We start from the raw sequence: 13,064 nt of genomic DNA on the forward strand, positions 1-13,064 counted from the left end.
TAGGGCTTCCCTGGTGGCGCAGTGGTTGAGAGTCCGCCTGCCGATGCAGGGGACGCGGGTTCGTGCCCTGGTCCGGGAAGATCCCACATGCTGCGGAGCGGCTGGGCCCATGAGCCATGGCCGCTAAGCCTGCGTGTCCGGAGCCTGTGCTCCTCAACGGGAGAGGCCACAACAGTGAGAGGCCCGCGTACCGCAAAAAAAAAAAAAAAAAAAAAAGTAAATTAATTCCATACTATTAAAGGGGATGCGTTTCAAATGTCAATCCCAGACCAACTTGTTAAGCCACCATGTTGGCTTTGGGTTAGACAACCCTGGGCACCAAAGGGCACCTAAGCCAACTGACCAGGATATTGGCCATAAGCTTCACCACCAACACAACTTGACGTTCTCCTAGCTCCCTCCATTTCCTCCTTTCCCTTCTCAGGTATGCATTTATTTGACAAATATGTATTGGACGCCCACTGTTACAAGTAATCGTGCGAAGCACTGAGGAGATATCCATAGACGGGCATGTCCCTACCCTCTAGGAGCTTACTTTCTGCTAGGAAGAGACTCAGAAGGACCAGCTTTATTAATGTGCTGTGGCAGGACAGGCCAGAGGCAGTTAACTCCAACCTGAGGTCATCTCAGAAGGCTTCAGGGAGGAGACGGCATTTGGGCTGGGCCTTGAGGGGTGAGGGAACGAGAAGAACAAACATCTCCTGCGTGGAAACATGAAGAAGAAGGTGTGGCTGGAGGAGCGGATCGGAGCCGGGTTGGAGAGGGTTACACTTTTCATCGTGTGATATGATAAGAACTGTGTTTTTAGAGCAGAACTTAGGGGACCACAGCAAGAGGGGCCAAACTCAGCTGGGAGATGAGCGGGGAGCCTGAGAAGGTTACCTTGGTGACCTAGTGGTGGCAAATTAAGAGTTTGAATTAGAAGGTGGATAGTAGGAATGGGGGGAAGGACTTGGTTTTCTTTTTCTTCTTTCACCTTCTTTCTTTCTCTCTTTTGTCCTTGCCCACCCTCTCTGTCTCCCTCCTGTTTCCTTGCCTGAGGCCTAGGCACTCCCTGGGGACACTGAGCTAAGGAAGCTGCTGAGCCCTGGGTTTAGGGCAAATGCTAAAATGGAAAACTGGGTCCAGATCTCCAGCTCCATTTCCTGCCAATGGATGGGGGTCACCCTGGTCATTAACTACTGCAGAATCCCACCTGATTTCAAACTCAAAAATTATTTTAAGAGACAGGAGGTAAAAGAAACGACATCTTCCACAAGCCCTAGAAACTCTACCTATTAAGTCTTATTTTTTAAAATGCAAACAGTTATGTTATGGAGACAAGAAGGAGAGCAGCAAGTGAGTTATGGGTATTTTGGTGTTAACAGCTTTAACGTTAACACTTCAATTATACATATTGACTTTCCCTCCTTTCCTTTTTCAACAAAGCACTTCATGGCTTGGAAAACACATCTTGGTTTTAAACAAAGATAGCACCCCTTAGCAACCTTCAGTTTCCTGTTCCCTCCTCCTGTCTCTACCCAGCAAGATATTATTTGCCCCCAGGAGCGTTTTCCCTTTGCGTAGCAAGATCCTAAAAGTGATGTCATTCAGAGCTGGCAGAGTTCTGTGCTTTCTACAGCACCTCCTTGGTGCTGGCCACTTTGGGGCTTTTTTTTTTTTTTAATTTTTTGATATAAAAGGAGCGACCAACTGTCCAAATGCACTTCAGCTTCCCTGAATACAATTACATTTGATGTGTTGACATTATTCTATACTGGGTTTTTGTTTTTATTTCTTCTTTCTTTTGGATAATTAGGTAATAAGGCTCAAGGAAAGTGCTAGAAGTGTAAGGTTAGAAATTGATGATCATAATGGTTATGGTGAAAGCAAGTGACCAAATCTCATACACAGGAGATGGGCTTTCCGTCTCCATGCCCCTGTCATTACACTGTGCTGTCAGTTCGCACTGGTGCAAAGGAGAGTCATGCTCACTTATAGGATGGGAACCGTGTAGGGCCAGCACGGTGTAGAGACTGAAGTCACCCTATGCCCCTTAACTGTGGCCTTCCTATGTGCAACGATCCAATCATTTCTGTCATCTGAGAGATTCTTTGATTTCATGGGCAAAAATCCAGGAACAATTAAGACAATAATAGTGCACACCCAACAAGAAAAACATGCCGTGTTTAAAGAAGAAATCCCAACAGCATTGAAGGCAGTGATTCTGTGTCTTTGAAAAGAGACTTGGAAATCAAAAGCAACAGTCATCAAGGACTTGCTAAGCTCCTCTTTGGCAGAAAGGAAAAATCTACTAATTCATTCTACTTTTTCCTGGTGAGATCATGGGGGTGGGAGAAGTTAAGATTTGACATTTTTTCCCAAAGTTCTAAGTTTTGCAAAGAACTATTTTTATCATAACTAATTTCATAAATTTAATAAAAATTACCAAAGGGCACTATCTTTTTTGTTTAATCGGACAGTAGGGCAAGTGTTAGTCTATTATTACTGCTCACTACTAGCCTTTGCTTGAACCCTGAAAAAAAAAAAGCTTTTACAAATAACACAGTAGAAGCTGCATAACACAATTCCAGTTGTTTTCTTTCTGTTAAATCTGTAACTCTATCCTGATTTTATCTCTCTGAAGACCTCTGGATATTTACAACGTAAGGAAAGTCTTGTTTCCCTAACTCTAGGCCTTTGTGAAAAACATAATCATAAAAGACGTTTCTAGTTAAAATGAAAATGCTGAGTTCTAGAAATTTTGTTTACAATGTAAAAAAGAATTTTCAATTCAACTCCTTTTCCTACTATCTAGTTCCAAAGATTTATTCGAAATTGCTTTTCAGAAAACACTTTCCAAAAATTATTCCAAATACAGTACCTCGTTATGGGTAACTTCCTTGCGGAATATCTCCAGTCTAGGGCTAATGTATTTTTTCTCAGCTGTGCCTTCAGAGCCTTCAAAGCCTTTGCTACACTCTCCTCCCACGGCTGACTATATTTCTTATCAAGGTAATTTCTGAATGTTTCATGGAGGAAAAACATATGTGCTATTTTCCTGAAAATACACGCTTTGAAACAGAACTTCAGAAATGACAAAAACAGTGAATGGTGTCCACTTCATTTGGGGTTCCCCGGTTGCCCAGGGAGACGTTAACTCCCTGGCACCAGGGCTGGTGGGCTGTGGCCCGGTTCTAATGCCAGGCTGAGTTTCTAAGCTCTTCTTAGGGCAATTGCTGTTTTGTCAGGTTGGGAAGGGCCTACTAAAAGGAGAAGCCATTTGCAGAATCAGGGTTTGCTTCAGAAGTCCTAAGAAAACCTAAGGAAATCCTTGAGACATCATATTTGAAAAATATTTGAAGACTGTTCACTTGAGTAAATACTTAGCCTGCCCGCCCTCACTTTCTGGGGCCTGTAGCCATATTACTCACCCTCAAAGCATTCATCAATATTCAACTGGCTCTCTAATTCGCTGATGTAGCAAAAAGAGTTTAATAAAGGAAGCTGTTGCCTTTTTTTTTTCTTTAGAGGACGTGCCACAGACTCGACTTTTATCTTATAGTACTGGAATCTTCTGCCCTTCTGCTAATCCAGGGAGGGAAATGCACGCTTGCGCGCAGCTAGATCAACCCAAGCAAATTTACCCACGAAGCCGAGCTTTAAAAGCCCAGAAAAGTCTTTCACCCCAAGGACACTGGAGCTTTATAAATGATCTATCTGAGGATTTAGAAGCTTGTTCAGTCACGTCTGACAGCCTGACAAACTTTCAGCCCTGTCCACGAAGAGTTTTGAAGACTTTCAGAGGGAAATTATCATTTAGAAGTAACTTTTTACCGCCCACGGAAGCCGTACAAGTCACTGCAGCCTTAAAACCTTTCCTGAAAATCAAATCTTGGGCTGTAAAATCTTTTTGGTTAATTTTTCAAAACAGTTTTGCAGACCCTGGAAGACTCTACTCTCCCTCCCCCCACCTCTAAAAAAAAAAAAGAAAGAAGAAAAAAGAAAGGAAGAAAGAGGGAAGGAAAGAAAGAAAAGAAAGAAAGAGAAAACAGCCACAGAGGCCAGCGACAGGCCGCGCAGCACTTGCAGTGCCTTGAGTCTGCGAGATCGCCCTTGCAAAGAAATTAAGTTTCCATCAGCGCTCCAGAAACATCACAGTGAAATGCATGCGAGAGTTAAGTAGCTCAAGAAACTCGAGCGCCGAGCACGGCGGAGTCCATGGTTTTCTTTATACTGATTTCGTGTGTGCGTTGCTATTTTCTTCCGGCACCTGATTTTTTTTTTCCAGTGCCGCGCGCGATTCCTCACCACCCCGCGCGCAGGGCGCAGGGGACAGGCCGCGACAGCCTCCCTCGGGGAGCGCGGGGGACCCGGGCGGCGGCGGCAACGCCAGGCGCGCGGCTCCGCTTCCCGCGGCCCGTTGGTTTCCTCACCCGTCAGCGGCGCGGGCGGCCCTGCAGCGCTGAGCGGAGCTAGTCGGAGTCGGACCCGGGGTGGCTGAAAGCCGCCCGCGGAGCCCCCTGCCCCGGCCGGCGCGCTCCACAGCTCCTCCGCCTCGCTGTGCGCCTGGCAGCCCACCTGCCCCGAGACCCCCGGGGCCTCTTCGGGCCTGCGTCCCGTGCCTGGGGCGCTGGCCCCTGGCGGCCAGCGCTACCCATTGCCCTTCCCGTCCAGAACCCGCTCGGTCTGAGCCCTCCGTGCTCGCAGATTTGTCCCACCCGGGACAGGGAGGGAGAAGGAAGTCGCGCTCATTTTCTTAGACAGCGTTCAGGCTCTGTTTTTAAAAGGGGGGGGTTTCTCACAAAAATTTTATTATGAAATTTTGCAAATAGACAGGAAAGTTGAAAGAACAGCACAACGAACGTCCGTTTACCCCCCACCTGGATGTAACAACACACTGCAACACTGCAACACTTGCTTCCTCTCTCTGGCACAATGTGTGCCTGTGTTAGCTGTATCGTTTGAAAACTGCAGCCGCGGTGACATTTCACCTCGCCACTCCAGCCTGCATCTTCTGAGAATAAGGGCATCCTCCTACTTACCTTCAATACCATTCTCACACCTAAGAAAATAGACTCTCCGTCCCTAACAGCCTGTAGCATTCCCAATAAGGGCTCGTTTCCCTCCTGTTGCCCCGGTCAGTCTTACAATCAGTTTCCCTTCTTGGACTGGGACGTGTGCAGACAGTTGTTCCCTCCCTCCGGGCTCTGTCCCCCCAGCGGACGGCCTGCACGTACGGGGCCTGCCCCGGGGCCTCTCTCCCTGAGGGCTTGGCAGGGTGGAGAGGGCAGGGGAGTCCCGACGAGGCTGGCCTCAAACGCGTGGGAAGAGCGCTAAGCTCCTGCGGTCCGAGGCCCCGCTTTTCCTCCCCCAACCAAGTCAGGCACCCCCAGCAAGCACCGCGCCAGAGGCTTTGCGCAGCCACCTTGCTCCCTCCGGGCAGCTCAGAGGACACTGCGGGGGAACCAGTGGGCGCGGGGTGGCGTCCGTCCTATGCGTCTGGGTGCGCTCTGCACTACCCTGTGACCGTGGCTTTGCCATTTCCCATTTTCTCTTTTTTTCTCCCTGAACCCCCGCTCTTCAGCTCTGTACCAGCTATACTGGGCGCCCTGTGCCCTTTTCGGCCCTTCCCGCCTGCGGGCCAAGGTCGTGGCGTCGAGCGCCTGCACCCCCTCATCCCCCACCTCTCTCCCGCTCCCCCACTCCCCCGCTCCCCCACTCCCCCTTTCCCTCCCCCTTTCCGCCCCCGGGCCGGGAGCGGCGCGGGGAAGGAGGGGCGTGGGCACCACGTGGCCACGCCCCCGGAGCCGGCTTTTTCTAGAGCAGCTGCAGGAGGCTCTCCGCCGGCCGCCCAGCTCGCCTCCCCGGGTGCGCACGGCTCCGGCCCCGCGCTCCGCTCCGCCTCCGCCACGCCGCTCCCCGAGCTTCGGCTGCAGCCAGCGCGGGAGCGCGCCCTCCGCGCCGCCACCCCGACCCCCGGCTCCCGGCTCCCGGCTCTCCGCACCCGGCTCTTGGTCCCTGTGGCTCGGTGCCCGGCCCCTCACGCCCCGCGCCCTCGCCGTCCCCCAAGCCCCTGCTCTGCTCCCCGCCCGGGCCCCGCTCTCTCGCTGTCTGTTTCACCCCTCCGCACCCGCACATTCCTCCCTCTCTCTTTTGCTTGCTTGCTCGTTCGCTAGCTCTCAGACGCGGCGAAGCAGCTTCGCAGGGAAATCCCAGAAACCTTTGCAAAAAGCTGACAATGAAATTTAAGAAGTTCTTCGATTTCGGCGCCATTTTCGAGTGGATCGAGAGGTGACATGCGATTTTTTTAAAAAGGGACTTGTTGGCTGGCGTTTCTCCCTATAATAACGTTGGTTACGGCAGACTGAAAAAAAATCTGGTGACAATGCTGAAAAAGTTCTCTGTCGCTTTGGGGTTATGAAGCACGTTTGGGGGTCGGGGTGTGGGCGAACAGACACATGAGTGCGGCCGGGAGAATTCTTAGGAAACGGGCTGAAAAAAGCTAACATGGAGGGGCGGGAAGAGAAAATCGAGTAAGGGGCAGTGACCGCCTGTCAGCCTCGCCAGGGTCGGGATCGACTGGTTTTGACAGACTGTAAATGGACTTTTTGTGGCTCTTAATTTGCAAGCAGTAAAATATGTCTTGGAAATAAATGTGTGATTAATTTTGCATTGTCTTTTCCCTATTAAAACTTTCAAGGTTATTTAGTTTTCCCTGTAGGAAACTTGACATTGGGAAAGTTGGCACGAATGCGCCGAGGGAAGGTACATCGTGTCTGTGGGGGGGGGGGGGAGAAGGCATCTACAAAATTAAGACAAAACGTTGTAAAATATGAACAGAGGAAGAGGCGTATTCTTTGGCTCTTAAATGATCTGGCCAAACAGTTCAGTTCGGAAGGAGGGGTGTGGGGCTATGGGCAACTCAAAAGTATCGATTCTTTGTCTATTGTATCAGCGACTGACTCTCTTCTGGAGTGACAAGACGCTTCTTTGTAATCTCTTTTCGTAAGTAAATTTCAATCTAAGGGGAAATCCATAAACTAGGGGAGCAAGGTGGCTTTTTAGGAATGTAAATCGTTGTACTGTCACTGGGAGAAAAAAAAAGGGGTTAAGTGAAAAGTACAAGTGAATTCGATTCCAGTGAGTTTGCAGAGCAATCTGGAAGGGACCTTCGCCTTTGACACCGTTGCTATTTCGAATGAACTTTTGTTTTTCTAAGTAGTCAATAAGGAAATGTTAAATTAGTGATGACTTTAACATCTGATGTGATGGTTCACATATTTGTGTGGAACATAAATATTTAATTGGGAGAAGGTTGTGGAGTTTTAAAGTATAACTGTACGTTTGCTAAACATGTTTTTGTTTTTGTTTTTTTCTTTTTAAGGGCAACCAAGGACGTTTATCTCCATTAATACCAAAAGTCAAAGTTGTTTGTGAATAGCGTAGCCAAAACAAGATGAAATTTAGAGACACTTAAATGTATGTGCCAATTTAGGGAGCGGGGTTATTATTAATAAACTAGTTTACAGTGACACAAGTAGTGCATTTGGTAACACTGGATCTCAGTCTGGTGTTATGAATTTTGTACTTAGTCTCATTGAATACTCTGCACACTTTATTAACTAATAAACAGGACACAGCGTCCATTATACTGGTTTTGAAAAACCGATGTAACTTTTAAATGAACCAAACACTTAGCAGACGTGGATACTTTGAGTGTCTAATACTTGTATTGAAACGTATTTTAACTTTCAAAACCATTAGAGTTTTGTACCGGTTTTGTTGTTTTAACTTTTAGGTTTGTGATTGAGGGTTACAGGGTAGTAGTTTCTTCTATGCTTAATTGACTGTTTCCTTTAAACAGTATGGGGGAGGATGCATGTAACTTATTACTAATGTGTGTCCATTTTAAAAAGGAAAAAGTGGTATCTAATGAGTTAATCATTAAGGAGTATGCACAGTGCCGGCCATTTCAGGACGTGAAAGAGTTTCTGTGGAACTGCTTGAGACAAGAAGGAGTGATTTGACGTCAAGTATTGAAACTTTTTGATTTATGTTTTGATAGGTGACATTGAAAGGTATAAAATATTTATAAATACGTTTGAGTAATCAGTTTCATGTGTAAACATCCAGATATTTCAACTCGGGACAGTTATCTCTCATTCTTTAATACCTTTAAAAAGAACTCAAAGCAGGGTGTTTGCTGTAATAATGACACACTGGCGAGTTAAAGAGGACGTCTGATGCTTCTGTGGATGGATCTATATTTCCCAGCTATCATATATGTTAAAATTAGCTGAAGCTGCCAGAGACATTTTGGTGATCTTCTTTAAGTCAATAAATGAAAAGTTATTTTTTTTTAGTGGGGACATTGAGTGAGACTTAGTTATAATATACATCAGGTAGAAGTTTCACTAAGACTTTGAAGCTGGCAAGAGTGATCCAGATGTTGCCAAACTGCCTCAATTTATTTTCTTACTATTCTTACCTTCAGAGGTAAGATTCTTTCCCACCCTAATTCCTCTCTCTCAGCCCTTGACTTTTCACCGCTACACTTTTCCAAGATTCATCCTCTGGGGGGAAAAAAATTGAGAGTCTCATTTTTCACTACACCTGCCGATCCTGGAAATCAAACGGCGAAGTTCTAAAAAGTACGTCGATTTGGACTGACATTTTGCTTTATTCCTCGCCATTGGACGGGGCGGGACCAGGCTTCCTTCCAGTCACCTTGTCTTTCTCCATCTGCAGGTACCCCAGAGCGATCCCCCTTCGTTGACTCGGAGGGGATGCAGCAGCAATTCATGTTTTGAAGTGCTTTAAACGGTTCAAAACGTGAGGCGCTGCTATACCCCCTCGCGAGGAAGTAGGAAGGTGGGGTTCTGCTGGACGTGCGCTCCCGCGGGGCGCCTGCTCCCCAGGCCAGCTCTGGAGCAGGTAGGTGGGCGGGGGCTTGCGTCTCTCTTCCTCTCCCCTCTGCCCCCTTTCCCCACCCACGAGGCCCCGCCAGAGTCCGGGGAGGGCGCAACTGCATGCCAGGGGCTGGGGGTGGTCGGGGCCGTGCGCAGGCTATGCGAGCCGAGGAGGGACGCGGCGCCCCGCACTCAGCCGTGCCCTAGCAGCGGGAACAGTACTGCAGTGGGCGATCGGTGCTCTGGAGTATTGTTTCTGCTGCCCGGGCAAGGCTGGGACTCCTGCACGGGCCCACCCACTAGGTAAGTCCCAGTCCAGCGCCCGCCGTGTCCGCCCCAGCAGCGAGACCCGGGAGAGGCGCGTTTTTCCTCCGTCCAACCTTTGCCCGCCTTTGAATGTGTAAATAGGTGTGAAAAAGATACTGCATTTCAGCACTCCTTTCCCTACCCGGGTAAAATTTAAACGATAGGAAAAAAATTCCTAGTGATTAACTAGAATACCACCCACAGGACAAAAAACGAAGAAAGAATACCTTCAAGACCCAACAACTAAATAGGGGGGGCGGTTATTGGAAAAGGAGTAGCGGGGACGCCGGAAGGTGACCCGCTGCAAGCAGTCCCCACGCCGCTCTGCGGCTCCTGGTAAATGGCTCGCGTCCTGCATGTGGAAAGGACGTTGGAGTCCAGAAAAGGTGAACGTTTCTGGCCCCTTCTCGACACCCTCTCCACCCTTCTTCCTGTCTGTGTTGGGGGGAGCTTCTGTCGAGATCGGGCGAGGCCCGGGGCCTGGTCCGCCGGTGAATCCCAGGCGGCGTGGAGAGGCGCTGACCTGCCCGATCTGAGGCCTGAAGGGAGCGCGAGGACCCGAGGGGGTGGCTGTGGAATGAAGCTCTGCGTTTCAAGCTGCTGCTTGCCCTATCTTGCCCTATCTCCCAAAATCTGGTCCCAGAATTCTACCCTGGACGCGCCGCCCCAAGGCCACCTTGGTCGCCCGGGGGCCTCCCATAAGGGATTGCCCCGCTGGCAGGGCACTAGCTTGACAGCTCCTGAGAAAATGGCAGCACCTGAGCTGTCGACTCAGGGCCTCTTCCTGCCCCCCTGGACTCTGGACGCTATTGCTAATGACCTCGAAAGCCACCTCCATCTCTTCCTGGGGGCCCCGAGTCTACGCTAGGAGCTTCACAGCGGGCCTGGAAAAGAGAGGGCTCACTCTCTGGCTGACGTCGCACTTCGCCTGTAAAAATCACTTTAGGATTTTGGTTTGATCCGGCGCACGGGCAGGTCAAGGACTATTGGCAAAGACAGAGGGAGGTGTGGAATCTTTCCCACGCTTTCCGTCATCCTGAAAGAAACCAAGCACACGAAAACCCCTCTTGTCTGGACGGGCTGCCGGGAACTGGGCTTACCAGTGGAGCCCCCGGAGGAGGTCGGCTTTGGGGAGCCCGGGGTTCCAGGCAGCCCGGAGACGGGGCTCAGGCTCCCGCCGCCCCCACGCGCACTCTCCCAGACTCCCTTGCGCCACGGCGGACGCGGGCGGGTCGGGGCCCTTCCGGCCGCCGCGGACCCTCGGGCTCCCGGGGCGCCGCCACCCGGCTGCCTGGGGCCAGTCCGGCTCTGCGCGGCCGCCGCCGCCGCCGCCCCGCCCCACCCCGGCCGCGATCCCCGGACCGGGAAGCCCGAGAGTTGGCTCCCGGCCGGCCCAGGGCCCCGCAGGCCAGCAATCCCGAGGCCTGAACGGCGAACAGGTTCCCGCACCCGCCTGGCTTAGTGCTTGGGGTTGGGGAGGCACCTCGAGGCTGACCCCCTGCCTCTCACCAGCTCCCTTTTCTCCCTTTCTCCCCCCTCGGGACGGGTCCCCTCGAGCCAGAAGGAAGCCCGGCAGCAGCCAGCGCCCACCCTCCGGGAGGACTACGCCCGCGCCCGCCGGCTCCCTCCAGCGGGACGCAGGTGAGAGACCGCGAGGGGCGGAGGGCGGGAGCCGCGACCCTGATTGGGGGCGTTGCCTTCCAGATGCGCTGTGGCGCTTTGCCCCGGGCCCCCAAGAGGCATCGAGATTGAGGGCGTCCACGGGGCCCTCAGACTGCGTGGTGCCCTTTTTCTGACTTAAAGCAGTCATCTTTCACCATTATTCACACGGTCGAAGTTGCAGTTTGCCTAGATTTTTCTCCAAGGAGAGAAATGTGAATAAAACAATATTTTAGCCAAACATTTCCGTGTCAATTAAGAAGATGGCAATTCGTTCCAGACTATAAATTCTCTGTAACAACTTTCTAAGGTATTCGTTCAAATTGTTTTTCAGCATTGCTAAATGTGCACCATAATGTGTGGGAGACTTGTGTAAGATGAATCCATTTATAGTCGACGATCAATTGATCCGATGTTACCACCTTCAAGGAGGCACCTTTCCATTGTTTCCTCATCTTTTCCCAGCACATGTTATTTGTGAGGAAGCTGTGTGCACACGGCATTGTATTAAGTTTATTAGACAGGCGTGGCCCATAAACTAGGAAAAGTTTAGTCAAGCTCTAAATTTAAAATTCCGCATTTCTGTAAGTTGTGGGACAAGATATATAGGTTACTTTTATAAGCTAGAATTGATCATAATTTAAAAATATTTTAAGCACAGGGATATTTTTTGAAGGCATCCAGCATTTCCAGTTAGCAGTACTGACTTTTTTTTTTTCCAGCAAAGGAACACTACATCAACACTCTTGGCCCGGATCTGGACACAGAAGACTCCTGTTTCAAGAAAATACAGTCATCTCTCAAATCCTGTAATTTATATGCATTCTAAACTCACTAGGTATTGAAAACCACCCAAGTGTCCCACACCATGGGGTAAAATATAATCAATCACTCGGTGTAATATTATACATCCTTTAAAAATGGTATTGGAAAATGTTTTATGATCAGTAAGTCAAAATAACTCTCTCCCACCGTTTCTTTCTCCCTGCTGCTCCCTGATACCCACGCTTCTTTGTTCCATTTGGCACGTAAACTTGTTTTTCCCGCCAAATGAGTCAGTCATGATGGGAACGTCAATTGATTTGAACAGATGTGTGTCAATGTTACTTGGGAAACTAGATGCCAATAACCAGGGCCACAAAAAAAAGGCAGTGGTTGCAACTCTGTAAAAATTTACGCGTGCATACAGACAATGACTAAAGTGGAACCCCAAATAGGAAAACAGTTGGATACACTCCAGTGCTTGGAGATTGAATGATTGTATGCTGCTTTTGATTTTCACTAATACGAGTAACTGTCCAATTAAAAAAGACCTACTAAGGACTCTGCAGTGCAAATTATTTTGCTGATTGTTTTTAAAACACCATACCTATCAAATCATCAAGGCAGATGGGGCAGCAGGGGACTGGGTTTGTTCCCCCAATCCTGGACCATTATTAGGCTCAGGGCAACACTTGGAGAAAAGGTCATCCTACACAGGTGGGAGTTAACTTCTAGGCAGCTTTCCTGAGAGACGACACAAGATGAAAATAGAAATAGGTCCAAAAAGCATTTTTTGGAAGATCAATGAAAGTTTATTAATAGGAATTAAAGACTAGAGTCAGGGCTCTATCCAAGTTGGCATAAATTTTTAGAGATCTATTTTTCCATCAGCCTACAGTGTAACTTATCCTCATTACCCTAAAACTTGATACATGCCTTTGTATTTAGAATAATTACATTACTCTTAAAGGAAAAACGATCTATGCACCAATTATAGCAAATGTGTACCTCCCTGCCACCCTACACCCCAGTCATTCTACCCGTTAGTTACTGCTCAATAAATGAACAAAGATCTGTTAGCTCTTTCATAATATCTTACCTATCTGCAGCCTTTACCTCCGTTCCGCCCCCCCCCCCCCCCCCCCCCCCCCCCCCCGCTCCAGGAGTGATCTCTTTGGCAAGTTCAAAAAGACGTAGACCCCTGTGGGGATTGTAAATTGAGCCATTAGGGAGGAGCCCTGAGCAGACTTCCATTTCCGGCATTGCTTGGCTTTGGAGCACTCTCCTTACACCAGTGAGCTCTAGAATCTGAGCAGCCGTGGGAGTTTGGGCGGTGGCCCCGGCTCGGCCGATGCTATTAGTCTGGGAGCTGAGAACAGAGCAGTGTCCTGTAGTCTTGAAGACTTTGAAGCGTGATTCTCCCAAAGCAGCTCCCTCACCTGTCCC

At 49.3% G+C, this 13,064-nt stretch overlaps 1 protein-coding gene across 1 annotated transcript; it reads left to right on the top strand.

Annotated features, from left to right (window-relative positions):
• The first annotated feature begins 713 nt into the window (after positions 1–713).
• Positions 714–12,172, top strand: LOC132418772 (cleavage and polyadenylation specificity factor subunit 6-like). Its single transcript, XM_060002751.1, has 6 exons — positions 714–754; positions 4,271–4,401; positions 5,567–5,628; positions 5,804–6,273; positions 10,759–10,838; positions 11,579–12,172. Exons 1-6 carry the CDS (start codon positions 714–716, stop codon positions 11,683–11,685), a joined length of 891 nt encoding a protein of 296 aa, XP_059858734.1. The 3' UTR covers positions 11,686–12,172.
• Positions 12,173–13,064: the final 892 nt, after the last annotated feature.

Source organism: Delphinus delphis, chromosome X (assembly GCF_949987515.2).
Source record: "Delphinus delphis chromosome X, mDelDel1.2, whole genome shotgun sequence".
NCBI lineage: Eukaryota > Metazoa > Chordata > Mammalia > Artiodactyla > Delphinidae > Delphinus > Delphinus delphis.